This window comes from Narcine bancroftii, chromosome 5 (genome assembly GCF_036971445.1).
Source record: "Narcine bancroftii isolate sNarBan1 chromosome 5, sNarBan1.hap1, whole genome shotgun sequence".
Classification (NCBI taxonomy): Eukaryota; Metazoa; Chordata; class Chondrichthyes; order Torpediniformes; family Narcinidae; genus Narcine; species Narcine bancroftii.
Genome location: NC_091473.1, coordinates 106,757,090 through 106,781,404, shown reverse-complemented (window position 1 = coordinate 106,781,404; position 24,315 = coordinate 106,757,090). Strand labels below are relative to the sequence as shown.

Sequence of the window (24,315 nt, the reverse complement as noted above, 5' to 3'; positions counted from 1 at the left end):
TTACAAACTCCAGGGAAGCAGAGGCCTAGAACAAAGCACCAGAAAATGGAGAGAACCACCCCTTTTAAGAAAGGAAACCAGAGGAGACAACCCTATGGGACAATGACCACGGTAACAGACCAGTGAAGGGCTTTATGGCTGAAGAGCACGCAGGCGGTTGGTGGGCTGTTGGTGACTTGAGGCAAGGAACCCATTTAGGCTGCAGGTGAATTGCAGTCAAAGGGCTAGTACCAAGCTGCAGACTGCTGGAGACTAACTGAAGTGGTACTGAGTATCAAAACCAAGATGCAAGAGAGTGCGGATGGCGGAAGGGGCTCCCGAGGATCCTTGGGTGCTGAAGGTTTCCTGATCATATTAGAGATTTGACTGAAGTCTGTGAGGCTGTAGAAAAGAATCAATGTAAACCAAAAAAAAATGACTGAAGCCATTGGCTAGCTGCTTTTGAATGACAAAATAGAGATGATGTCTTCCATGTTCAATGCATGTTTAATTTTAATTATATAAAAAAGGACTTTGATTTCTCAGGATATCCCTCAACTTTTCACAGGCAGTGTCCCACAACAATTTACAAATTACAAGATGATCTGTTCAACTTGGTGATGCTGATTGAGGGGTATAAATTATCCGAAGAACCCCAATTTTTCTTTGACAGTTACACTTACCCATATTTTAGAGTTTCTTGTTTATTTGTGGACATTCTTCAGATCTTTTGCGTGATAATAAGGTCCACCCTGAAATTCTGGGATAGATCTCAGATTTCAGATATATTGTCAGAGTACATTCATGACATCACATACAGCCGTGATGTAAACAATTAAAGGAATAAACAAACTGTGCAATACCGAGAGGAAAAATCTATAAACTGTAAAAGTAAGAGTCCTTAAATAAATCCCTGATGGAGTTTGTTGTTGAGGTGTCTGATGGTGGAGGGGCAGCAGACGCTCCTGAACCTGGTGGTGCGAGTCTTGTGGCACCTCTACCTCTTTCCTGATAGTTGCAGTGAGAACAGAATGTGTGCTGGGTGATGTGGATCGTTGATGATTGCTGCTGCTCTCTGACAGTAATGGTGGGGGGAGTTTTGCCTGTGATGTCCTGGGCTGTGTACACTACCTTTCAAGGGCTTTCCGCCCAGAGCTATTGGTGTCCCCAGACCAGACCGTGATGCAGTAGGATTCTGTTGAGGGAGATGACAGACAGAATATGGCCATGGGCACCAGGTCAATGGCAATGAGCCTGGCAGAGTGGTGCAAAAGAAAAGGAAAAGGAGAAATGTAGTAGTTATTGGGGACTCCATTGTCAGGGCTACAGACAGGAGGTTCTGTGAGCCTGATAAGTATACCCGCATGGTGTGCTGCCTCCCTAGTGCAAGGGTACGAGATATCACAAATCGGGTCCAAAATATTCTGAGAGGAGAGGGAGAGCAGCCTCATTTCTTGGTACATGTGGGTACAAACGACATTGACAAGAAAAGGGAGGAGGTAATGAAAAGGGATTACAGTGAGCTGGGACGAAAGCTGAAAGGCAGGAATGCTAGGGTGGTGATCTCGGGATTACTACCTGTTCCAAATGCAAGTAATGAAAAGAATGTAAGAATAAGGAAAATGAACGTGTGGCTGATGTGCTGGTGTACAGGGCAAGGATTTGGCTTCTTGGATCATTGGGATTTCTTTTGGGGAAGGCATGATCTTTACAAGAAGGACGGGTTGCACCTAAATCCAAAAGGTATCAACATTTTGGCAAGTTTGTTTGGTACAGCAGTGGGGCAAGATTTAAACTAATTTGGCAGGGGTATGGGAACCAGAGTGATAGGGAAAAGGGTAGGGAAGATAAAGTAATGGCCAGGAAAAGTAAAATAGGAAAAGTAATGTTGGGAGGAGAAAGTAAAAAATCAGATGGTGCAGTGAGTTTACGGGTCAATGATAGTGTTAAGAAAATTACAAAGAAAAATAGTGGGCAGAAAAATCAAAAGAAAAGGTTACAGAAGTCACTAGATATTAAAAGGACAAAGAGCATAAGGGCACTTTATCTGAAAGTCCGCAGTATTAGAAATAAGGTTAGTGAACTTGAGGCGCAAATCGGTACCCATGCCTATGATTTGGTAGCCATCACGGAAACATGGCTACAAGGTGACCCTAAATGGGAATTAAACTTTCAAGGGTATCATGTGGTGCAAACAGATAGACAGGATGGTAAGGGAGGTGGAGTTGCACTCTTAATCAAAGATGAGCTCCAGGCAGTAGTGAGGGATGATATAAGATCTAAAGAGCATAATGTTGAGTCCATTTGGGTAGAGATAAAGAATAACAAAGTGAAAAATTATTGGTGGGTGTTATCTATCGCCCACCAAATAACAATAGTTTAGTGGCACAGGAAATAAATAGAGAGATAAGTGAGGCATGTAATAATGATACGGCAGTCGTCATGGGGGACTTTAACTTCCAAATAGATTGGGAAAATCAAGTTGGTCATTGGAATCTGGAAGAGGACTGCATAGAATGCATCCGCGATAGCTTTCTTGAGCAGCATGTTAAGGAACCCACAAGAGAAAATGCTCTCCTGAATCTAGTGTTGTGCAATGAGATAGGTAGAGTAAATGATCTAATAGTCAGAGACCATCTGGGAAATAGCGATCATAGTATGATTGAATTTCTCATTCAGATGGAAGAGGAAATAGATCTAAAACTAATATATTATGCTTAAACAGGGATGATTACCATAGGATGAGGGAGGAATTGGGCAAAGTGGACTGGGAGCACAGGCTAATTGATGAAACAGTTGAGGAACAGTGGAAAATTTTCAAAGAAATATTTTGTAATGCTTAACAAAAATATATTCCGGTTAGGAAAAAGGGCAGCAAGGGAGGGAAAAATCAACCGTGGTTAACAAAGGAAATAAAAGAGAGTATAAAATTGAAGGCGCAGGTGTACAAAGCTGCAAAGAGCAGTGGGAAACTGGAAGATTGAGATAACTTTAAGAGACAACATGGGGTTACAAAGTGGGTAATAAGAAATGGGAAAAAGGATTATGAAAGTAAATTGGCACAAAATATAAAAACAGAAAGCAAAAAATTTTATAAATATGTAAAACGGAAGAGGGTGGCCAGAGTTAACATAGTACCCTTGGAGGATGAGAAAGGAAAAATGGTAGCAAAAAATGAGGAAATGGCCGAGGCATTAAACAAATATTTTGTGTCAGTCTTCACGGTGGAAGACACGTCCAGCATGCTCAAGTGCGGAGTTAAGGATGCGAATGTTGGGGAGGGCCTTGATAAAATAGTTGTTACAAAAGAAGTAGTGATGGAGAAACTAATGGGACTAAAGCCAAACAAATCATCTGGTCCTGATGATATGCATCGAAGGGTTCTGAAGGAAATGGCAGAAGTTATAGTTGATGCATTGGTGGCCATATACCAAAATTCCTTGGATTCTGGGCAGGTCCTGGCAAACTAGAAGACAGCAAATGTCACACCACTTTTTAAGAAGGGATGTAGGCAGAAGACTGGAAATTATCGGCCAATTAACTTGACGTCTGTAGTTGGATAAATGCTTGAAGCCATCATTAAAGATAAAATAGTGAAACTTTTGGAACGTAAGGGTTCAATCAGGCAGACGCAGCATGGTTTTAGAAAGGGAAGATCTTATTTGACAAACTTGTTAGGATTCTTTGCGGATATAATGGATGCGGTGGATAGAGGGGAACAGGTTGATGTTGTATATTTGGATTTCCAGAAAGCGTTTGATAAGGTGCCGCACAAGAGACTCATCAGTAAGTTACAGGAAAGGGGAGTCCGGGGAAGTATATTAGCATTGATTGAAAATTGGTTGTCTGACAGGAGGCAGAGAGTCGGGATAAGTGGGAGTTTTTCAGGTTGGCAGAGAGTGGTAAGTGGGGTGCCGCATGGGTCGGTGCTAGGCCCACAATTGTTCATCATTTACATTGATGACTTGGAGGAGGGGACAAAATGTGGTGTAGCCAAATTGAGTGGAAGAGCAAATTGTAATGAGGATGTGGAGAGTCTGCAGAGGGATATAGTTAAGCTGGATGAGTGGGCAAAGGTCTGGCAGATGGAGTACAATGTTAGTAAGTGTGAGGTTATCCACTTTGGCAAGAAAAATAAAAGAGCTGAATATTATTTAAAGGGTGAAAAACTACAGCATGCTGTTGTGCAGAGGGACTTGGGAGTGCTTGTGCATGAATCGCAAAAAGTTAGGTTGCAGGTGCAGCAGGTTATTAAGAAGGCAAATGGAATGTTTGCCTTCATTGCTAGAGGAATAGAATTCAGGAGTAGGGAGGTAATGTTGCAACTGTATAAGGTACTGGTGAGACCGCACCTGGAGTACAGTGTCTAGTTCTGGTCTCCATATTTGAGGAAGGATATACTGGCTTTGGAGACGGTCCAGAGGAGGTTTACTAGGTTGATCTCTGGGATGAAGGGGTTGACTTATGATGAAAGATTAAATCGTCTAGGATTGTATTCGCTCGAGTTCAGAAGAATGAAAGGGGATCTTATAGAAACATATAGGATTATGAAGGGTATGGATAGGATAGATATAGGAAGGTTTTTTGAGCTGGCCAGGGAAACTAAAACGAGAGGACACAGTCTCAAGATTCGGGGGAGCAGATTTAGGACAGAGGTGAGGAAAAATAGTTTTTCCCAGAGAGTAGTGAATGTTTGGAATTCTCTAACCAGGGAAGTGGTTGAGGCTGCTTCATTAAACATATTTAAAATTCGGTTAGGTAAATTTTTACATGATAGAGGAATTAGGGGATATAGGGAGAAGGCAGGTAGGTGGAGTTAGGTCATAAATTAGATCACCCATGATCTTATTGAATGGCGGAGCAGGCTCGATGGGACATTTTTGGCCTACTCCTGTTCCTACTTCCTATGTTCCTATGTAGCACACTTTTCACCACACATCTGTCAAAACTTCCCAGTTTCTGGTGACATACCATGAACTTCTGAGGAAATAGAGGTCCTGACATGCTTTCTTCACAATGCCATTAGTGTGCTGGGTCCAAGAAAGATCCTCCAAGATAGTGACTCCCAAGAATAAATTTTTTCACCCTCTTAACCTCTGATTACCCCAATGATCAGTGGATCGTAGACTTTCCTGAGATTAACAATCATCTCCTTGGTTTTTGAGACGTTGAGTGTGAGGTTGTTTTTGGTGCATCATTCACCATTCACCCCTTTTTATACAACCCACTACCATGGTGTCATCAGCAAATTTGTAGATGGTGTTGTTTTCGTACAGAGACACACAATCAAGTGTGTATAGCGAGTAGAGCAGGGGGTTAAGAACACATCCCTGTGGTGCTCTGGTACTGATGGAGATTGTGGAGGAGATGTTCTTACCAATCCTCATTGATTGTAGTCTGGAGGTGTGGAAATCCAGGATCCAATTATACAGTGGGGTGGGAACCTGTGCTCTGATGTCAATTTTCTGAATCAACTGAAAAGTTAGAAGACTTCAAAATATTTTTATGAACCAAATTCTTATCTTCTTATTCTTTGTGCCCCTGACAAATTGAAATTTATTTTCTTTGGTAAAATGCATATTTATAGAATGTTTTGTTGCTCATTTTATGGGTTTTCTGAATTTGCAGTGTGGATATAAAACAAAATTTAGAATTACATTTGTATATATTTGATTTTAGACAGAAGCAATCAATGCCAATGATCCATTTGCTCCAGGTGGAGGTACAGTCTCATCCACGGCTGATGCAGGTGAGAAATTTAACTCTAGAACACGTGTATTTGTTCAGATTTCAGATTTATTTTCAGAGTGCATACATGATATCACATACAACCCTGAGATTCCTATTTCCTGCGGGCGCAACAGAATTACCATAAATTGGTAGTGCAAACATGTAAACAGATAAAGAACTATGAACAGATAATGAATGTAAACAAACTGACTGTGCAATACAGAGAGAACAAAGAGAAAATTTGTAGAGACTGATCGATCTCCTGTTGATAATGGAATTGACTAAATTACTGCTTATGTCATCTTCATCTCATTATTACTGCCCTTGCAGTGCCTGATGCTTCCACTTTTCCAGTTTATCTCTCTCGGCATCTCAAGTCCTTGATGTACTTCAAATTTTGTATCCCAGTCTCTCTTTCCTGTTATCAATCTTAAGAAATCCCACAGAAACAAATGTTCTTGCTTACTCATGCTGAAGTTAACGTGTGAATTAGATGGGACAGGAGGGGCCTGGAGGGGAGATAGGTAGATAGTTTGTGAAATTGTGTGCGTCTTCTGCTATTTGATACACTTGGCTCTCTTGCTCACTTGATGTATCAACATCAGGTTTTCAATGTTCTACTTAAAATAAACATGACAAGGTCTTCCCAGAAATCAGGGAAGATGTTGCATTTTTCCAAGGAGGATTTGAGAAGAAATATCTCCACATGGTAATTTCATGACAGAGCCAAGACCAGAATGTCTGTTTTGGAAGTTTGGTGTCAAGTATATGAACAAGATGGACTTCCCAATGCAAGGGATTCTGCATCGGGGGAATTTCCTGGAAACATTTGCCTGGAAAAGAACTTTGGTTGTTCATCTTTCTGAGGGATTTGGAGTATTTGTTTCCCTGGTCCACTGTTGTCTGAAAGGTTCACGATTAGGTACATGTAACTAATTAAAAATTCAGTTACTGGTAGGAAATTTTAAAAGAATAATTGTTGGATATGTTTGGTACATGACCTGTACATGACATATGTGGTGTACTGTAATCTTTATGTGCATTTGTTCATGAAATTTTGAAAAAGCAAGACATGCAACTGCTAGTGATGTGCATTGTATGTGCCAAAGTGACACAACAGTATGTGATGTAGGGAAAAATGCTGGTTATAATAGTATGAACAGAATATATAATGAAAATCAATAATGATTAATTCAAGAGTGTACTGATGGGGGAGCCATTATGGTGGTCAGCTTGACCATTCGACTTCCAACCTAGCAGAAGAAAACCATCCTCGTAATAACATTTAGCTCCATGCTTAGTCCTATGGTCTTGTAATCAAAGCAAAGTTCCAGGTTTTGATCAAAATGAAGCCTCCTGTTTCGTCCTCATGCAAGACATTGACCTAAGTTGGACAACTAGTCCTTGTATGTGAGGATGTTGAGACTTTGGAAAGTGGGCAGAGAATGATGCACAGATATTTCCCAAACTAAAACTCACATGGATGGAGACCTCTGTGAAACCGAGTTTTTTTAAATTAAATTGTTTGTTTTCTTAAAACAATCTTCTTTTGCTCCAGGTCCCAGCATCTGCAGTTACTGGTGTCTCCACGGACTTTATCAAATTGTTTGAGATTTATAATGTAATGAAAGCACCAAATTCTGATGTGTGAAGCAGTTATCTCAGCTGGGTAGGTTGGAAAGGACCAGAGGTCATAGCTGACGTATATAGGATATTAATAGGGAGGAATTTTGCCCCAGAAATTATTGGACTTCTTGTTCAAATTGTGGGGCTCCTGCTGTCGGCAATGACCATAATATTCACCAGATGGAGGATTTTTGAATTGAAGGAGATTGAGGAATGCAAAATTTAGAGAGGGGTTCCAAGCCCTGAGCACAAAAGCACAGCCAGCAAAGATTGAGCAATTGAACTAAAAATTTTCCTGACTCTTGATTCTAGGTGAGGGCTCGTGGTGGGAGTTACCAGATACAGGAGGAGGTTATCTTGTTTTATAAATCAGATTTGGGAGATCTCTTGAACTATTCTTGATCACATGCTAGGGTTGGAAATGAATTTTCGGTTGTGTATCCTCTGTATCTAGTTTTCATTTTTTTAAACCTTAGTAGGATGGGGAGTGTCTGTTTTGTGATGCACGTGAGTCATTATTATATTTATGAGAGATAAACTAAATGGCCAAGTGGAAGTTTCCTTCTGTCTTACCTTGAAGAAGGGCTCAGGTCTGAAACTTCTGTTATATATCTTTACCTCCTATTGATGCTGTGAGACCTGCTGAGTTCCTCCAGCATTTCAATGTTTTTACTTCAATCACAGCGTCTGTGGACTTTCGTGTTTTACTTTTTTTCCTTCTGTCATCATACATTGGTTAAAAAGAGAAGAGTTTTGTGACATGATGGTAAATTTTTCATTGTCTACATATATATAAATTGTATTTGCCTCTATTATGTAGAAGTTCCTTTTTTGTGAAGGTTAGCATACGTAATGAAATGTTCATTATTAGTTATACAAAACAAGCTGCACAGAAATTACATCAATTGTGATCACAATAACTGATGTGACTTCTTGCAATTTGGGCTTCTCTTTCTTTCCCTTCCCATCCTATTCTATTACCTAAGCCTTAGTGCAAAATGATTTCATGAAATTTGTATGGCTAAAAGTTGTAATTTTAACAACATTCATGAACTCTGGACATTCAAATACATTTTACAATCAATGAAATTCTTTGCAAATATTCATTCTTGTACATAATATAAACCTAGCAGTCAACATTCACTCAGTGGGGTTCTGTGAACACCAAATGTTGAAATTAATTGCGTCTTTTTCTGTTGTTCAAGGTATTAATAAATTGTACACCAAAGTATACCATGACCATCTGAAATATCTTTCTCGCATACATTTTCGTGTACACTTGAATAGTGCCCCAAAGTAAAATAAAGTTCATTGGAGCACACCAATGCAATTTTCTTCCACATCTGAAGCTCCGGACAAACAATTTGAAGAAAGCTATCCAGAATGTTCTTGATTGTGCTCGTTTCTGTGATTGCAGTTCAGTGCAGCTAATATGATTAGCATTAGTTAAATGAACCAGGCATTTACATTTTTGACATTTGCAATCATTATATTTCTGTTTTTCAGTTACTGACCCTTTTGTCTCAGTGCTTGGAAATGATTCATTTGGAAGTGGGTTTGCAAATTTTAATACATCATTGCAGGTAATCATGAATGAATGCATGCAGAATATATCAATGGAACATTTTAATACTTATTTTTAATCCTTTGTTTTAAGATGTAGAAAATAGCCAAGATGGAATGTTGGACAGGTCTCATTGGAAAGAAGAATAAATTCCCTTTCTGTTCACATCTGAGTTATTTTTCAACTGAAGCATTAGTAATAATGAGGTTATTTATATTTAGAAGAAATAGCTCAGAATTTCAAAAGTTATACGAGCTGACTCTTTCTTATACGGCATTCGGAAGAAGCTCCATTGTAACACCTTTTGTGCCAATAGTTATTTTCACAAATTATACTGATAAATTTATCTATTTATCTTTGGTCATTTATGTATTTTTAATTTAATGTATACTATGGTAGTTTTATTTGTTTGACTGCAGTGACTAAAACTCATCCTGAATGTGCTGAGTTGTGTTTTTGGGAATGAGCGCATATATTGTATAATTTGTGAAAGTATTCATGTGCATTATAAAAGTGTTATAGTATGGACTAATCTAAAATAAGACAATCAAAATAGAATCTAAATTTGATTTTTATCCTTGATCACTATTATTTACATTGTTGCTTTCTTCTGCCTCACAATTCCATCAAATCTCTCTTTTAAAGAGAGTGAACAGGCAGTGATTATAATTTCCATAAACACTTGAGGTGATGTGGGTATAACTTAGATTTAGCTTTTCTTTTACATTCAGAGATTGAAAACTGCTTATAGAGAGAGCCTTGACCTTTACAGTTGCTGGAAGAAGCACTTAAATTAAAATGATCCCTTATCATTTGTCTCAGAAATTACTCAGAATACTTCCTTTGAAATATACAGGTTCTTTGTACCACTTTTTAAAAACCTAATCACCATCATCCTGGAGATTGATACACCAGCAGTATTAAGGCTGTGGCTAGGATCCCAGTCAGAATCTAGGGATCTGGCAACTCATGATTTCTCAATGTCTGTATACCACTTGTGAGCCTCAAGTTAGAAATATGATGGAATTTTTTTCCACTTGCCTGTATGGATACAGCTGCAAAAATACTCAGCCAGCTTGAAACCATACACATCAAGCGTTCCATAGTCTGGAAGCCACCTTAAATACCCATAGCTTTCCATGGTGCCCCTTCCAGAAGATGAAGGAAGTGAGTATTCACAAATCCAATCATCCCCAGTTCTCCATCTAACTGGGATGTTTCTTGTCATCCTTTTGTCCAAGAGCTTGGAACTTCACATTATAGAATTGTGGCTGTAGCTTCACCATTCCTGCTGTCAGAGGAAAAGCAACAATGCACACAACCAGGGAATGAATTAAACAATCTTCAGAAGAAGGAAAATAACAAGGGAAATAAAAATGACTATCTCAGTACCATTCCAATGTAAAGGTTATGGGATGCATTATCCTTTTTCTGGATATTATAAAAGCAGAGGATGATAAATAGTTTATTTGTCACATTATACCTGATACAATTTTAAGCATTCTTCCACAAGCAGGCTAACAAGTCAACTTTAATATTCAGGCAGTCATACAAAGTAGAAGAACAAGAGCACACAGTATTTTTTTTTTACTTTTTTTAAAAATTTTTATTTTTCACACCATAAATCACATTAGTCATGATACACACTTTTTCCTTTTCACACATATACAGTGACATTTTCTCAAGAGCACACAGTATTGAGTAACAATGTAAAAAATCATTTTGTACAAAGCAAGGGCTGTATGGGAGCCCTTTTGTGGGGTTCATTAAGGAGCCTAATGAATGCAGAGAAGAAACTGTCTTTCCATCTGTAGATGTGCAATTTGATGCCTTTGCTCCTCCTCTCCAATGGGAGGGGATCGAAAAGTCTGTCTGGGTATAATGTTTATTTAAGTATGTTGGTTACCTTTCCTAGGCAGCATAAGCTGTAGATGGATTTCATGATAGGTTAATGCAGATAAAAAAGCTGCTGAAGTACTGCCCATGATGCATTGTAAAGGAGTAGTTAAAAATTATTTTTAAAATTCAGATCAATTGAAGATACAAGGAAACTTTATTAATTTTTGTACAAGGATGGCTTGTAATAACTAAACTCTTTGGTTATTGTGAGTTTTCTGCTATATCACAGCAACTAGGTACCAAATGTAGTTTGCTTTATTCTTTTAACTTTTTTTTTCTTTTTCTGTTTTCTTTCTGATTGCACACTTTTAGTCTAACCATGCAGATCCCTTTAGTTCTGCTCCAGGAGCAGAGCCTGTGAAAGATTCCTTTGGAAAAAATGTATTCATAGATGATCCCACAAAAAATGAAGATTTGCCTCCAGCATTACCACCAAAAATTGGTACTCCAACTAGACCCCCACCTCCACCTCCTGGTAGGTTAATATGAGGGTTTTAAAACTGGTACAATTTTGTCTCTAGAGCTAATTTTATTTCCTTCAATTATTCACATAAAATTAATCAAACTTTTCACATTGTGGAATTATTTAGTTTTGTCATTGTACTTTGTAATTTATCACCTTTCAAATTTAACTTGTTCTTAAGTTAACCATTTTAAATTAAGATATTGCAAGTCTGTGATTTTTTTTTAAATATAGGTAAAAGACTTTCCCTTGAAAAGTCAGAATCGTCTGACTCCTTCAAGTTAAATGATCTTTTTCATCCATTTGACTCGGGCGATTCATTCCATAAAGAGAAACAGCTTGATCCATTTGCTCCTACTTCTCCAAGTAAAGTTATTGGCGACAACCCAAATTTTGCAAACTTCAATACTGTAAGTATGGTCATTTGTTTTTGTTAATGTTCAATAAAATCATCTATTGTTCATGCATTTGTTTTTGTATATATGACAGCATGGAGATCTGCTACAGTTTGTGAATCTATATGCAGAGTCAAAAAGTGGCACAACCTGAATTCTTATCCACTGTCACCAAAGTGTACATTGCTTAACTTCAGTCATCAGAGAAAAACGTATTTGAAAACGTATTAAATAGAGCAGAGATAAAATTGGAGATGTGATTAGTTTCGGCCTTTTTTTTGAACATTCCACCAAAAACATTTTCAAAGGGCTCTCCTATGGCAAAGGATGTCTCTGAGGATATCCCCAGCGCCTGATGGTCTGCATCCCAGGGTACTTAAGGAGGTGGCTCTAGAAATTATGGACGTGTTGGTAATCACTTTCCAGTGTTCTGTAGATTCAGGATCAGCTCCAGCACAATGGAGGGTAGCTAATGTTATCAGACTTTTTAAGAAAGGAGGGAGAAAGAAATCAATGAATGATAGACCAGTTGGTCTGACATCAGTGGAGGGGAAGATGCTGGAGTCAATTGTAAAGGATGAAATAGTAGCACATTTGGATCGCAGTAACAAGATCGGTCTGAGTCAGCATGAATTTACGAAGGGAAATCGTGCTTGACTAATCTTCTGGAATTTTTTGAGAATGTAACTATGAGAATGTACAAGGTAAACCCAGTGGATGTCGTTTACCTGAACTTTCAGAAAGCCTTTGATAAGATCCCACATTGGAGATTGGTTGGCAAAATTAGAGTACGTGGTATTGGGGGTAGGGCATTCACATGGATAGAAAATTGGTTGGCAGACTGGAAACAAAGAGTAGGAATTAGTGGGTCCCTTTCAGAATGGCAGACAGTGACTAGCAGGGTACCGCAAGGCTCGGTCCTGGGACCGCAGCTATTTACAATATACATTAATGAAGTAGCGTTAGCAAATTTGCAGATGACACAAAGCTGGGTGACAGTGTGAAATGTAAAGAGGATGCTATGAGAATGCAGGGTGACTTGGATAGGTTGGGTGAGTGGGCAGATGCAGTTTAATGTGGATAAATATGAGGTTATTCACTTTGGTGGCAAGAACAAGGCAGATTACTATCTGAATGGTGTCAAGTTAGGAAAATGGGAAGTACAATGAAATCTTGGTGTCCTTGTTCATCAGTTACTGAAAGTAAGCATGCAGATACAGCAGGCAGTGAAGAAAGCTAATGGCATGATCACAGTGAATGCCAATGCTAACTTGAAGGGCCAAATGTCTTGAAATTTTGCAGTAGGCTGGTTTTTTTTAAAAAGAAAGTAAACAATTTGTGTATTTCATTACACAATTGCACTATGTAACTTCCCTTATATTTGGCAAACTAAAACAAGTTAGCAGCTTGACAGTTAAAGAGCAAAATTTCTGAAAGGAGGAGTTTTTATTGAGTATTTTTATTTTGCCACATAAAGCACTGATGAAAACATTGATGCTTTTGAAAGAGGTGGTCAGTTTTTTAAAAAAAGAATGAGGCTCTGGGTCTTGTTTCTGTTTATTTAACCACATAATCCAAGTGATTCCATCAGAACTATTTGAATTTGTAATTTTGAAGTGGCAGAATCTCTTGTAGCTATTTAATCTGAAGAAACTATTGACTAACAGAGAAAGGTGACCAGCTTTTTATATATTGGCTTCAAGGTGGCATGTTTTTGTTACCAATCATTGATATCTACATGTATTTAAAAATAAACTTAATTGATATTAGAATCCGTGATGGCAAAAGCATTATCCTGTTAACCTATTGGTAGAGCTGCTGTTAAGTGCAAAATGTATATTCTATCTGCTCTCTTTAAGAACAGTTTGTAGTTTCCTGTTCAGCTCTCTTTTTAATGTTTCAGTATCCCAGCGAGGAAGACCAGATTGAGTGGGCCAAAAGGGAAAGTGAACGAGCAGAGGAGGAGCGACTAGCCAGATTAAACCAACAAGAGCAAGAGGATTTGGAACTGGCTATAGCACTTAGTAAATCTGAAATATCTGAAGCATGACATGCCCCCTCACTATTATTGGTTGCCTTGACACACCTAACCAATATTGTTTTTACTAATGTGTTTTCCATAAAAACTACTTGCAGTAAAATTGAAAATACTGGAGATTCTGACTTCTTGACATGAAATTATTTGTTTGTTCCTAAGGAGATCAGTGTGGTAAAACCTGTTCATTTAAGACTATTAAATAACGTTTATCCTGTATATTAAACAAAAGCAACCTATAAACTAAGTTCAGAGGCAAATCTGTATTAAATGCAGTCTATTCATTTCTAATAATACTCTTCTGCTTTATTGGGTAATGGAGCCTTTCATCTCAGCAGCTTCCTGTTTAAATAATATTGTTCAATAGAATACTTGTCATTGAACAGCTGTACATATATTACACCTACTTAGTTACAAAGTAGGTTAAAATTCATAAACTTCTCAAGTGTGGCATAATTAACTGTTTCTGTAACCACCGACTGCTGGCAATATATAACTGTATAGAGCATATGTTTCAGATTACTTGCTGAAACTGCTGCTGTAAGTTAAACATGCACTGCTGAACTTTTTACTGGCTTTATTTTTTTAAACTTATCAGTTAATAAATTTTATGTAACATTCCTTTTGTGTTCACGCTGACTGGATGAAAAAAATAAACATAAATAAATTGTAAGCCAATCTAAAGATATTCTGTTAAATCCATTGAAAAACAGTATCCTGGATCCATTTAACTTTGGCTCCCTCCAAGAAGCAGCTCTTCACACAGTTGGTCAAAGAAAATCACAACTTGGTATTCCTTTTTACCCTTGTGAAATAGCTTTCATGCATATATTTTCCAGCCAATCATAAAGGCAATATCTTATTACTTAACATTAACGTTGTGATCTACAGTATATGCTTTGTGTTAACTTGCAACTTTTTTGTATTGTAAAATTTTAACTGGTTCAGTATGACCACTTCCCAAGATAATTTCTTTAATATACTACACAATATCATCTTTTCTATTGGCGCCCAGTAATATTTGCACGTTCTTCATCGTGATGAGCACAAGTTTGCAACTTTTTTCATGATTATGAAGGGTCTCTTTTCCCAGAAAGTATTTTCTCATGTTGACTTTGTTAATGTTTACTTTTTTTGTTGAACTTGCAAATATCATTTCCCACATGATAGAAATACACTTCAGAGACACTATTTTCAAGTCTCTAATCAACTTCAGAGGCATTTACAACTTTGAAGATAAGCATCACAAAAAAATCTGCTTAATCCAATCAGTTTCTTTTTAGTTTTAATTAATACTGTACTTATTGCTTTTGCTCCAAAGGGAACCCTCTGGTTTTTTTTAATCAATGTTAATTTTTTGACATTGCGGCTATCAAATTTTTTGAGTGAAGAATGGAATATGACTAGTCTTTCACAGCTGCATGAGCTTTTCTCCTGGGTGTTTCTAGCTAATTTTTAAAAGTTTATTAATTAACATTTTGCACACTTTTTTGGCTGTTTTGTTCAAATCCAATTGGAAATATTTGCACTATCCGTCTCAGTTAAAGAGCTGTTCCCATTTTTTTTACTTTCTTGGATTTTGTTTTTTTAATTGTTCCCCTATTTAATGAATTCGTACATGTTTTTGCATCTATTGCGATTATGATTTATTTTTATTCTTTCACCCTACCCCAGAAGAAGCTGATGTTGGTTCACTAATTCCTCCAGTTGGTTTGGAGGATTTTGTGGGTATCTTGTTGCCATCTCCATTGCTTTGAGATGTCTACTGTTGGCAGTCTGAATCAAACGTCAATGTAAGTGTTTTCCTGCAGACCATGAATTTTGTATTCTGACTGAGATCTTAGTCTTTAAATACTCTTCCTCAACAGCCATTGGTTGTGCTGCCTTTGCTGAACATGTCCCAATTTTGTGAAAGTGCTGCCTGACAGTGACTTGGGTTCAATATTGACACTGAGTGCGGTCTATATGGAGTTTGCATATTCTTCCTGTGACTTTGTGGGCTTCCTCCCAAATCCCCAAAATATGTGAGGCTAATTGACCACTGAAGTTCCCAAGTGTAGTTCCTTTCATCCTGTCAATTTCCTTTGGAATCTTGTGTTTCAATAAGGTCATTCTTCTTGACTCCAATAATTGTAAACCAAAATGCTCAACTTTTCTTAACATAACCACCCTTTATCCCAGAAATCAACTGAATGAATATCTTCTGCATTGCCTCCAATCTAAGTAACTCCTTCTTTAAATCTGAAGACCAAAACAATATGCAAGGTAAGCAGTACTCAAGGTGCAATCTCACCCACACCCTGAAAAGTTGTATCAAAGTTTCCTTAACCTAGCAATAAATGCCAACTTTTTATTGGTTTTCCCAATTAATTGCTGTACCCAAATGACAATCCTTTGTGCTTCATTCACTAAGACTCCCAAATCAATTTGTCCACCACATTTTGTATTCACACAAAATTTAAACAATACTGTCTTTCTTATTTTTCCCTTCCATGGTTAATAATCTTTTATTTTCCCATCTTATACTCAGTCTGCCAACTTCTTCCCTATTCACTCAATCTATCTATGTATCTTCACAAGCTGCAAACCCACCGATCTTTGTGTCATCAGTAAATCTGGTTAAAGTACATTTAATCCTTTCATTCAAGTCGTTCAGTGTTTAAGGCTCCACAACATCTTCTGATACCCACTAATTGCCAATTGAAAAATGATCTATTATGTTGTTATTCAATAAAATCTTCATTTGCTTCCTGAAAATTAATTCCATTATTTTAAGGGATATGAAACAATTATTAGAAACAGAACATTCAGCAGGTTAAGCATCATCTGTGGAGAGAGAAACAAAATTATATTTTAGATCAATGACAATTACTAGGCCTGGCCAGTTCTGATACAAACTAGAAATGATTGAATTTGTTGTTAAATATTGTGCCAAGACATCAAATTAGATTATTTGATTTCTTGAGTTTACACGGCGCTTCACTTGGACATCCTTGGAGACTGAATGGAGATGCACTGCATTTAGTATCTGCAATGTAATGGAGACCGTGTGGTGGGAATTGAATTTAATGTTATTTTGGAAGAGGTATATTCAAAATCCAAAACAAGATTCATTAATTACAGTATTTTAGGAATTTGCTTGGTCACGCAGTGTAGTTCCAAAAAGGTTAACTCTTGTTTCGACCCACAGAATACATTTCTGTCTGGTCCATTGCACAAATTAAAGAAGCAGAAATGGCTGGAAAATTAGTTTCTAATCAGGATCTAATTTCAAGTTCACAGGGTTTAAAAGGCACAATGGCCCAGATTGTGTTAATGGTTCTGAATGTCTGCTGTTTAAATGGCAGCAAGTCCAGTACTTCCACATGTTCACAGTCAAAGGTTTGAGTCCTGACCTTGCTGCAGATTTGGCAGCCAAAGCTGTCCTATTGATTGGACTTCGCCTGAACTTGCTGGGCTCCATTGATTTCAATGCAGATTCTTGGGCCAACAGTTTAGAAACAATGGGCAAGGTAAAGTTTCATTTTTTAATACCCTTAATTACTTTATTTCAATTTAGGTCCTCAATTAGGTGTAAATAACTAGATTAATAATACTTTTAAAAATAATTATGCAAATGTTAATGTCTCAGAATGTCAATTGCATTTTTTTTAATTATTAAATTACACTCAAAGCTATTATAGCCCATGAAAGATAACATTATCTCTTGAAAGTTTAAGAGCTACTGTCTTCCAAATCATATTCACTGGAGTCCAGCAAAATTTGACTTTGTTACGTCAGTTTTTAATTCTTAAGATTCATGATTATACAGTGGTTACGCCTCTGTAAAATAAGAGCCATATATAGATTTTGAATATTAAATTAATATATGAAACTTGTTTTAATGGACACTAAATAGATTGGTTCCAGAACGTTGTGTTTATCTTTCATAGATTGGATGAGATGAGCATTTATTTCTCATATTCAAGTTCCTTCGAATGTAGATACTACCAGAGTTGCTGCCATGTCAGGTATCAAGATCACAAGATAAAGAAACAGAAGTAGGCCATTCGGCTCATTGAATGTGCTCTGCAAATCTTCCCTGAGTTACACTGTTCCAAATTCTGGCCAATTTCCCCAAATCCCTTGACATCCTGACTAATTAGATACCTATCACTCTCCCCCTTAAACTCCCCCAGTGATTGGGCCTCTACAGCTATATGTGACAATGAATTCCATAAATCCACAACCCTCTGGCTAAAGAAATTTCTCCATCTATATTTCAAATGGGTACCTTCTGATTCTAAGACTGTACCCTTTTGACCTGGAATCACCCTTGAAGGAAAATACTCTGTCCAATCCTTTTACCAAAAAAATGTCTCTGAGATCCACTCTCATTCTTCTATACTCCAATGAATACAGTCCAAGAGCTGCAAAACATTCCTCTTATGTTAGCCCTTGCATTCCTGGAATCATCCTGGTAAACCTCTCTCCAACATCATTACATCCCTTTTAAGATAAGGGGCCCAAAACTGTACACAATACTCCAGATGAGGTCTCACCAGTACCTCACAGAGCCTCATCAACACCTCTTTACTCTTATATACTATTCCTCTTTAATATTTTATTTTTGCCATATAAATATAAAATTTTTCCATTTTCAAAATATATAAATATATATCTACAACTTTCCTTTTTCTTGCATAACACAACCCCTTCCCTCCCTCTTCCCAGTATAAATCTGTTCACCATCATGACGTACAATTGGGTTTTAAAAAGAAAATCTTCATTGGGGAGGTCACATTTTTATCAAAACACCCTTTTATATTTATGCCCCTATATAGTCAAGATATTGTTACCATATTTTTTATAAATATGTCATTTATTTTTTAGGTTGTATGTGATTTTATTTTTCCAAAGGAATACAACTGATCATCTCTGTCTTCCATCACGCTAACTGTAGAAGGGAGTTGGACTTCCAAGTAATCACATTCTTTTTTGCCACTGCTAAAGTTATTTTAACAAATGAAATTTGGATTTTAGTGATTACTACTTATTACTTATTTCAATAAAATCATCCAAAAGATAAAGCTCCAGGTTGTCCGCAAAGGCCACCCCTGTTATCCTTGTTAGTGTTTCAGTAATATCCTGCCAGAAAGGTCTCACCTTCACATACCACCACGTAGCATGTAAGAATGTTCCTAGTTCTATCCCACCTAAAACACCTTTCCGATATTTCAGATTTTGATCTATGCAACTTGTGTGGTGTGAGATATAATGGATGTAGGAAATTATATTGCACTAATCTGTATCTTGTATTTATAATTGACATCATGCTATCCAAATGCCAAATCAGACCAGCATCTTTGCATCATTGTGACACCTAGATATGACTCCCATCTCTCTCATGATCTCTGTACACCTGGATTTGCACTTTCATTTTGGAGAGCAAAGTACATCTTAGATATAAATGTAGGTGTATTCCCCAGCCAAATTTTTGCTCCATCTCAGTTTGGTCCCCATCTTTCTCTTGACAATGACCTAACTGGAGAAAGCAGAAGAATGTCCCATTAAATAATTGTTCAAAATTACTTAATTGTTCAAAAAACAGAGATTCTTCCATATAACAGTCATCAACATGAATTCAATATTTTGTTACCCAGATTCATAGGCAGCAGTACATGTTTACATAATGGTGTCCTCAGTGATATACCTTTTTTTTCCTGATACGTTCATTTATTTCTTGCTATATTCTAATCATGTGTATTAATATAGGATTATCTTTTTTCATTATTGACTTCATATTCCATTTATAAATAAAGTCCTTCATTGTCTCCTCATTGAATTCAGTCCCATCCAAATCCATGAAGGAGGACTGCTTTCTTCAAAGAACGATGATTTAAAAATTTTGCTGAAAATCCGGGAGTCTAAGTCCTCCCAGTTAATAGCCCCATGTTCACTTTTCTAGTACAATTCTTGGTGCTTTGTTATTCCATAGAAATTGTCTTATACCATTATGTAATAATTTAAAGAATTTTTTTAGTTTGTGTGATAGACAACAATTGAAAAAGATACTGTAGTCTTGGAGTACAATTTACCAATTTTATATAAATTTTATACAATTTACCATTTCTATGAAGGTAATTGGCAGATCTTTTCATTTCTGTAAATCTTTTTCTATTTTTTCCAGTAGAGAGTATAATTAATCTTATACAAGTTCTGCCATTATTCCTAAATATTTAATTCCATCCTTCTTCCATTTAAATCAACTGCCTTTTTGGTCTTTCAAAATCAAAATCAAAATTCAGCAGTGGCGTTATCTCACTTTTATCCATATTTATTTTATATCCTGATATTCTTCCATATTTTTAAATATTTTTGTAACCTTATCAGGTGACTCAGCTGGGTCAGACATATATAATAGCACATAATCAGGAAATAAACTAATTTTATGTTCTTCCTGTCCAACTTTGAAGCCCTTAATATCTGGATCTCTTCTTGTAGTCTCCGCCAGAGGTTCACTAGCTAAATTAAATAATGCTGGTGATAGGGGACACACCGTCTACTTGCTTTACTCAAGGGAAAAATAGATGACATTTGGTTATTAATTATAACTATCTTGTGGAGTATGATAAGAGTTTATGGCCAATTTATGAATTTTCTGCCTAAACCAAATTTTTCCAACTTTAATCAGTCAAATGCCTTTTCTGCATCTAAAGAAATAGTTATGTTTGGATTCAGCCTTGATTTTCTCATATGTATTATTTGAAGAATTTCTTCCTTTAACAAATCCTACCTGATCTGTATGTATTAATTTCAGTAAATACTCACCCAATCTATTAGCTAAAGCATTTGCTAGAATTTTATAGTCTGCATTCAAAAGTGACATTTGTCTATATCAGTGGTTCTCAACCTTCTTCCACTCTCATACCACTTTAAGTAATCCCTATTGCATAAGTGCTCTGTGATTAGTAAGGGATTACTTAAAGTGGTATGTGAGTGGGAAGGAAAGGAGGAGAATCACTGCTCTGGACCCCATTGTTACTGAAATATTTTGCTTGAGAAAAATTGTCATTGGCCCATTTCCTTTGGAGTTATGAAACGGTGTACATAATGAGTCAATTAGGTACAATTAAAACCGTGGTTTTCAAACTTTTTCTTTCCACTCACATACCCCCTTAAGCAATCCTTTTTCTAATCACATAGCATCTATGGCATAGGGAATACTTAAAGTAGTATGTGAGTGGGAAAAAAGGTTGAGAAGCACTGGTCTATATGATGAGGTTTTTACTGGATCTCTACCTTTCTTCCGTATCACTGTAATTATAGCAGTAGAAAAGGTTTCTGGGAGGGTTTGGGTCTTCACCACCTGGTCCAACACATCCATCAAAAGAGACATCAAAAAATCTTTCAATTGTCTATAGAAGTCAGGAGGGAACCCAGGGACTTATCAACTTGTAAAGTACTCGGAGCTTTCTCTATTTCTTCCCTTGTTAAAGGTGCATCTAAGTCATCATTTTCTCTCTTCCAGTTTAGGAAGTTCAATATTCGTTTTTATCTCCTACTAATTCTGATTTATATAGTTTCATAAGTATTTTCTAAACATATTTATTTCTTTTTGATTGTACGTTATATTGTCAGCTTATGTTCCTAATGCATTTATCATTCTGGATGACTCCTCTGCTATTGCCCTCCAAGATAACACTATGTGTGCTCATTCTCCTAGCTCATAATATTTTTGTTTAGTTGTAGTGTAATTTTTCCATTCTACATGTTTGTAGTGTATTGTAACTTTTTATTCTCTAATACAGGTACACGATCCTTTATCCGGAACTCTTAGGGGACAGTGTGTTCTGAATTTTGGATTTTTCCAGATTTCGGAAAGCCCACCCGAATTGTGCTGCCTATCCACCCCAACCCTCTTCCAGTAGCCAGGCTGCCTCCCCCGACTGCCGGTCCCTCGGCTGCCTCCCCCGACCGCCGGTCCCTCGGCTGCCTCCCCCGACCGCCGGTCCCCCGGCCGGCTCCCCCGACCGCCGGTCCCCCGGCCGGCTCCCCAGACCGCCGGTCCCCCGGCCGGCTCCCCCGACCGCCGGTCCCCCGGCCGGCTCCCCCGACCGCCGGTCCCCCGGCCGCCTCCCCCGACCCCAGGTCCCCCGACCGCCGGTCCCCCGGCCGCCTCCCCCGACCGCCGGTCCCCCAGCCGCCTCCCCCGACCGCCGGTCCCCCGGCCGCCTCCCCCGACCGCCGGTCCCCCAAATACATTTGATGAAGAAAATCTTGATTTTCATGTAAGCAAGCCAGACAGTCCAGGCTCTGGGTGCCTTTGCAAAAACGTTGAAGAATGCCTATAAGGGCTTTACAAGTATGTGTTAATTAGACATGCTGTGGAGTAATGGATTATTTTTTTGGAAAGCAACATGAACAAACTCACAAAATTGGGCCCAGTGCCAGTCTGAATGCAGTTTGCTCTTCGAGGAAGGTCATGTGGTTTTGCAAGCAGAGAGAGTTAAACAGGTTGTTCTCTGTGTGTGTGTGTGAGAGAGAGAGAGAGAGAGAGAGAGGGAGGAGGGAGAGAATTCAGTTCTGGGACTGGAAGATGACAAGCTGGCAAGCTTGTGGAAAAACACCATTTTGAAGATGGGTTGTGAGTTCTTAGATCAGCCTGGTCAAAACCCTTTTGATCCATACCAGAGGAGATGGCTGGCTGTATAATGTTTCACTTGAAATAAGGGAAACAGAAAAGGAACTCTGGTGTCCTGAAAGAGGTTATCTGGAAAACCCTGATGGGGCAAGTTTCTTCGGCAAGCCACTGACATGGCTGATTGGAAGAAATCAGTTTTGTGTCCAATGAGCAACAAATCTCTCTCTGAAAACCAACAAGAACCTTCCTGAGTGGTAACCATTTACCTTTCAAGTATCAAAGCCTGGTGAAATTCATAAATGTTAAATTCTATGCACAGTATAAAAATTGCCTGCAACCAGTGAACTTGGAGGAGTGAGAAGTATGATTGGACAGTGTAGCATGAATAAAAGCTATCACGACTGGAGGGAGAACAAATGGATTTATTAGCTTATAACTAGGGTTCAACAGTCGTCTTCAGAAGGGTTCTGGGTTTAGGAGGGAAACCATGTGAGCAGATGAGGGCAGAGCCAGGAGGCAGGGCCAGCCATCAGCACAACATCCTACCAGTGAATCCCAGTTCACTGCAGAGTGTGAATTTAAGAACTTTTCTGAACTCATATATGTTACATACATGTGTGCTTAGAATTAGAAGGGGGTTAAGTTAATAGTAATAAGATAAAGTTTGATCCTGTTTTCATGTTTAAAGATAATTAAAAGTAACTTTTGTTTAAGTAACCATTTGTATTCGTGTATTTCTATTGCTGCTGGGTTTTGGAGTCCTCTAGGCTCTTAACAATACATTGTAAAAAGAAGCTGCCCCAACAATACTCATAACCAGCAACCAACCAGAACTGGATGTCTTTATTCCCATCATTTGCTTTCAGCCTATCAGCCAATGCTTCACCCAATCTAATATCTTTCCTGTAATTCCATGGGCTCCCATCTTATTAAAGCAGCCTCTTGTGTAACACCTTATTGAAGGCCTTTCGAAAATCCAAATACAAAACATCCACTGCCTCTCCCTTGTCTATCCTACTTAAGATTTCCTCAAAAAATTCCAATAGGTTGGTCAGGGAGGATCTTCCCTTCATGACACCATGTTGACCTGGACCTATCATGTCATGCACCTTGAGGTATTTCATAGCTTTGTCCTTGAGGATTGACTCCAGTAACTTTCCAATTACTGACATCAGCATCTTGAGGAAATTGTTCCACAATGAAATAATATGAGACTTGAAGATGATGGCACTTCTTTGTGCTCAATTTCTTTGTTTAAACTTGACCCTATAGCAACATATCACAATAGAATGCAGCAGATTGCTACTTTCTGCCTACTTTCACAGCATGTTTAATTAATCATATTGCTTCCTTGAAGACAAACCATTTATCAACATCAAGGGGTTTTTGATGCATTGCTTTTGCTATTATATTTAGTTTCCCAAGTTTTGTTTAAATACAATTTTTAGAGAATTAAATGCTAATTGCAGTCCAAGATCTGAGTGTAGTGCAAAAAATATTTCAATCCATTTAATTAAAGGCTAAACATAAATGAAATGATCTGCTCAAACAAGCTGCATTTAGTCTTACTGTAAATAGTGAAATGTTACAATATGGTCCAATATTGGAAATTGGTTTTGGAGGTAAAGATGAAGAAGCTTGGCAGTGGGATTAATTAAATAATGATTTCAACATTCGTGCCAACTAAATATACTTCCTAAAAACTCATTTCCATATTGTGGTTCTGACTGTAAGGATTGATTTGCAGTTTTACTGCTGTAGGGCCAAACCACTGTTTCTAATCACATCATGTCCTTTCCTACCAATCAATAACTTGTTGATTTTGTGTGTTAGGGTCAAGAAATAATGGAAAATAAGTCGGTTATTCAAAGCATGACATTATTGAAGAGTACTGGTTAAAAGTTGAGAGATGATTGCCTTGTGACATGAATGTTGTAAACAAGAGCAAGTTGAAGAATTACTTGAATAAGGGTGATAATTTGTTTATAAAGAACATCCTGA

At 37.7% G+C, this 24,315-nt stretch overlaps 1 protein-coding gene and 1 long non-coding RNA gene across 5 annotated transcripts in view; one reads left to right on the top strand and one right to left on the bottom strand.

Moving 5' to 3' along the window:
* Positions 1 to 745, bottom strand: part of LOC138763832 (uncharacterized) — a 59,577-nt gene extending 58,832 nt beyond the window's left edge. For both annotated transcript variants that reach the window (XR_011357852.1, XR_011357853.1), the window contains exon 1: positions 663 to 745. This is a non-coding gene — a long non-coding RNA (uncharacterized lncRNA). The remainder of the gene's footprint in view (positions 1 to 662) is intronic.
* eps15 (epidermal growth factor receptor pathway substrate 15) overlaps positions 1 to 14,312 on the top strand; it is a 152,541-nt gene extending 138,229 nt beyond the window's left edge. The window contains exons 23-27 of one of the 3 annotated variants that reach the window (XM_069938631.1): positions 5,659 to 5,728; positions 8,842 to 8,918; positions 11,111 to 11,273; positions 11,496 to 11,671; positions 13,560 to 14,312. In XM_069938631.1, the coding sequence (XP_069794732.1) occupies positions 5,659 to 5,728; positions 8,842 to 8,918; positions 11,111 to 11,273; positions 11,496 to 11,671; positions 13,560 to 13,706 (633 nt within the window). In that variant the 3' untranslated portion in view covers positions 13,707 to 14,312. Of the gene's footprint in view, positions 1 to 5,658; positions 5,729 to 8,841; positions 8,919 to 11,110; positions 11,274 to 11,495; positions 11,672 to 13,539 lie in introns of those variants that run through there. The other 2 variants (XM_069938632.1, XM_069938633.1) reach the window with 2 other exon arrangements.
* The last annotated feature ends 10,003 nt before the right edge of the window (positions 14,313 to 24,315 follow it).